At 55.3% G+C, this 4,250-nt stretch overlaps 1 protein-coding gene across 1 annotated transcript in view; it reads left to right on the forward strand.

Moving 5' to 3' along the window:
- Nucleotides 1–2,668: 2,668 nt before the first annotated feature.
- The window catches only part of RPS5 (ribosomal protein S5), a 7,756-nt gene continuing 6,174 nt past the window's right edge, over nucleotides 2,669–4,250 (forward strand). The window contains exons 1-2 of the mRNA XM_017509627.1: nucleotides 2,669–2,970; nucleotides 3,752–3,860. Coding sequence (XP_017365116.1) covers nucleotides 3,753–3,860 — 108 coding nt within the window. The 5' untranslated portion in view covers nucleotides 2,669–2,970; nucleotide 3,752. The remainder of the gene's footprint in view (nucleotides 2,971–3,751; nucleotides 3,861–4,250) is intronic.

A 4,250-nucleotide genomic window follows, 5' to 3' on the forward strand; every position in this document is an offset into this window, starting at 1 on the left:
TATAAAGACACCTGTTACTGGATTTATGGTCCACCCCATTCATCCAGGATGATCTCATCTCGGGATCCTTGACTAAATTACATCTGCAAAAATTTTTTTTTCCAATAGGTCACATTCACTGGGTCTGGGTATTAGGGCATGAACTTTTGGGGGGCTGCCATTCAATCCATTATAGGTGGGCATCCCATGGGAGCAGATAGTGGCTAGGCCAAAGTAGCCCATGAAGAATCAGCCGTGGGCACAATACCAGGTTTGGGATGTGCCAGGGCCAGGCTTGGCTCTGCCAGGCAGCTGGGTGGACTGAATCCAGCACACTCCAAATGAGTTGATAATTAGGCTCCAGACTTCAACAGAAAACAAAGGAGCCAGTAAGGGCATTAAGGAGCCATCACAAGGGAATAAAAGCAACTGACAATAAAAGACTGTGGCTGGTAGAGAGGACAGGTGAAGTGACTGCCTGGACAGTGGCCAGGTGGCCCAGCAGGGCCCAGAGGGTGCCTTCTCAGAAGTGTGGAGTCCAGTCTGGGGCCAGTCACTCAGGATGGACACAATGTACCAGGAAGTGAGATGGGTCTCTGCAGAGTCCCTGGGGTCCTCATCCAGGCGGAAGAACACAGCACCAGCAGCCCTAGACCTATGGGGTCAGACTCTGCACCTTGTCCTAGCACCCTGGGGACCTGGGGAGGCTGAACCACCCTGGGCCTGGCAGGGGGGTGCATGAGTCTTGGCTCTGCAGTATTCCTCACCCCACCCTGCACCTGCCCTCTGCACCATGGTGGGTCATTCTCATGAGGTCTATAAAGATGTCCATTATTAAGTGACCATGGTGGCCAGGCCACAGGGTTCACATTGACCTCACCTGATTGCATTCTCATTTCCACACTGAAGGGGAAAACAGGTTCAAAGGAGTGGGCCCACTGTCCTGATGACTGCTGCCTGTTTGCTCCCAGCCTCCCTACAACCAGCACCCTCCATGCCCCTCACCCAGGACCAGGGAGAACCCCACTAGTCCTTCCTGCAATCACACAGACACGAGTGGAAGCCCCAAGGTTGATGCTCTGCACAGGATGGAGAGCAGGGGTAAAAGCCATGGGAGGCAACGGTCGGCCATGCCCCCCAACCAGAGGCTGAGGTCTGACCCCCTGACCAGGTGAGCTTCAGGGCATGTGTCCTTTCATGAGCTGTGACTGACCACGATTCTAGGAACCCACTGTGCGGAGTCATCAGCAGTGTTGGGACAGAAACACCCCTGCAATTGGGGTAAGAAGAGGCTTTACAGTCAGGCAGTGAAAAAAAAGCTGCTGGGCACCTGCTATGTGCATGCCTCAGGGGTGGGGGTAGGGGGCAAGCCCAGCCCTGGGACTGTGAAAAGCCTGCCCTGGGTCAAGTGGCTGGGCCCTTGGAATCCCGAGTTGGAGGGACACCCCCTTGGAAGCAGAGGTGGGCATCAAAGACAGAGCAGCTCCATGTGGTCCTAGAGTCTGACTTCGGAAAGGCCACATCTATGCATGCTGCAGGCAGAGACAGTGACCGTTGTGGCTACGTCAGGAAACGCCCAGTTCTGCTCATGAGCCTAGGTCTAAGAGGCTGGGACAGGCAGAGGAGTATGAAGGGGTCATGGGCCGGCAGACTGTTCACACTGGCCGCCAGGGTGGCCAAGTGAGTAGTGTGAGCTGGGGCACTCACTACCGTGCCAATTCCACACACGGATGAGGACCCTGGGCTGAAGGCCCACGTCCTTCATCACGCATTAGCTCACGCCCTGAGAGGGTTCGCTGTCTGCCCCCACTCAGGGCTGAGCGGTTCAGAGGCCCTACTAGGAGCAGCTGGGGGAAGCGACAGAAGTGGGGGGCAGCGGATTGTGTGCTTGTGGGAATCACCTCCTTCATCTTATGGCTTAATCTTCTATCCTTCCTTTCAGCCTTGGAGAGATCGGCCCGTTCAAGAGGCACCCCTGAGAGCCAGGTCGGTAGACACGAGAGCCTCGTGACGGGAGCCCTGAGGGCAGGGGGCTGCAAGCCCTCGCGTGAGCTCCCCGGCCGTGGAGAACGCAAGGACAAACACGAAGGGTCCCCGACCTACTGACCCCCTCCTCCAGGACACCGCGCGTAGACTGTAGGCTCCCTCCGCGCTCCACCCCGAGACGGGTGGCGCTGCTCCCGCCGCTGCGACCCCGGGCCCTAGTGCCAGGTCTCCCCTCTTCCACGCGCGCGATTACTGCACAGCAGAGGTGAAGGGCGCGGAGGTTGTGGGGGTCCCCAGCGTGGTATGACAGGAGGGGTCCAGCGGGAAAAAGACCCAGTCCGAGGCTCAGGACCCAGTACACGAAAGCGTGGGACTCCTGGGCCGGGAGGTTGCGGCGGGGGAGGGGGGGGGGGGGGGGGGGGGGGCTACGTGTGGACACGCGCATGCGCGCAGCGACCCGGACCTGTGGAGGGCGGCAGTGACCACTGGGCCCTACTCCGCCAACCCAGGGCCGCATTGCGCGCGTGTCTGTGAGGCGGCTGTGGCCCGGCGAGGAACCAGAGGGAACTGAACTGGCTACTCCCGCGGCAGGTGGGACTTAAGGTCAGCAGCCGAACAAAGAAACGAGGGCGGGCCGGTCCTCTTCCCTTATTAGACATGGCGGCCTTGGCCTCAGGGAGATCTCTGCGCTTGTGCAGGCGTCCACAAGCTAGGGCAAGCACTGGATAGCCGACATCCGCCAGGCACGCTTCTAGGTCCGCTTCTGCAAGTGCGCATGCGCTTGGGCTGCATAAGTTCCGTCTCGCCCAAAACGTTCCTCTACATCCTTCCTCCGGATTGGCCCGAAGGGACGCGATGACCTTTTACGCAGGCGTCGCCCCTGCTGACCCGGAAGTTTTCCTCCAGTTAAAAGCCTTGGATCGCTGCGCGCGGCCTTTTCCTGTCTGTACCAGAGCGGCGCGTGTTCCTCGCCGAGCGAGAGAGACGCTGAAGCTGTGCTCTCAGGTGAGACCGCCTTAGGATCGGTGGTCGCTGGGACGGTTCAGGGTCTTTCGGGGATCATGTCCGGCGGCCTGAGCCTTTTTTCATTAGATCTGACTTCTGCATCCGGAAAAAAGAACGAAGAAACGGGTGTGGGACGAGTAACTCTTGACTTCCGTTTGCTCCGCCGCTTCTAGCTTTTCCGCATGGCGGGGCTCGGGGATCTTGGTTTGGACTGTACAGTTGCACTCTTGAGATAGGAAGTTTCCATTCTTAGACACACGGTGCGCCTTTTTGCTGTGTAACTTTCCCTTGTTAATAGAAGCTCCTAGAACCTTCACACCGTCAGTAAAGAATCAAAACCTTTGGGTTGACTGTGCCACATGGTACCTACCGTGGTCCTTGATGTCATATAACGATCTCTTCAGGGCCAAGGAAACAATCCTAGGCAGAATGTTGCCTTGGGTCAAAGAGGATGTAAATGGTTGGGGTTTGAATTACAACCGTTGCAATGTCAGGACATTTGACATCTGCTGAGGCATTATACCTTGGTCCTACGCGGCAGCTGTTGACTGATGACTGCCAAGTCTTGGGCCCAGGGGTTCTAGGTGAAAGACAGATGCTTCTTGCTCAGAGCTGTGTAATTTTTCTAGTTCTTGGAGAACACGTTCACAGCCTTTCTTGGTCCTTTGCAATGCCCCAGTTCAACACTGGATGGCGGCTAGCCTCAGAATTGGGATGAGTGTGCCTCTGATCCACGCCAGCTGGGCTCTGACATTTTTTTCCTGTCGTCACCTTGTCCCAGGATGACCGAGTGGGAGACAGCAGCACCAGCGGTAGCAGAGACCCCTGACATTAAGCTCTTCGGGAAGTGGAGCACTGATGATGTGCAGATCAATGACATTTCCCTGCAGGTGAGGGGGACTTGGGCCTTCCTGGCTGAGGGCTGATATTATTCCAAGAAGGAACACATCAAACTTGTTGCTGTGCCACTAAGTCAAGAATAGAGGTCATAACAGGTAAAGAAGGCATCCCACCACCACCACCACATCTACCACATCCCTTCTTATGTCCTGTTCAAGGATTACTACGACTTTTGTCGTGAGACGACTGTTTAATCAGAAGGAACAGAGTCACGACACCAAAATAAATTTTAAAAAAGGAGCATCACATCTGACATAGGTATTTTTGTTACCATTTTTGTAGTAAAAACACATACAACATCCACTGTCATTCTTTTGCATATGAATATCTAATTATCTAGCACCATCTCTTTTTTTTTTTTTTTTTTTTTTTTTTTTTTT

Source organism: Cebus imitator, unplaced genomic scaffold (assembly GCF_001604975.1).
Source record: "Cebus imitator isolate Cc_AM_T3 unplaced genomic scaffold, Cebus_imitator-1.0 Scaffold417, whole genome shotgun sequence".
Taxonomy (NCBI): Eukaryota; Metazoa; Chordata; class Mammalia; order Primates; family Cebidae; genus Cebus; species Cebus imitator.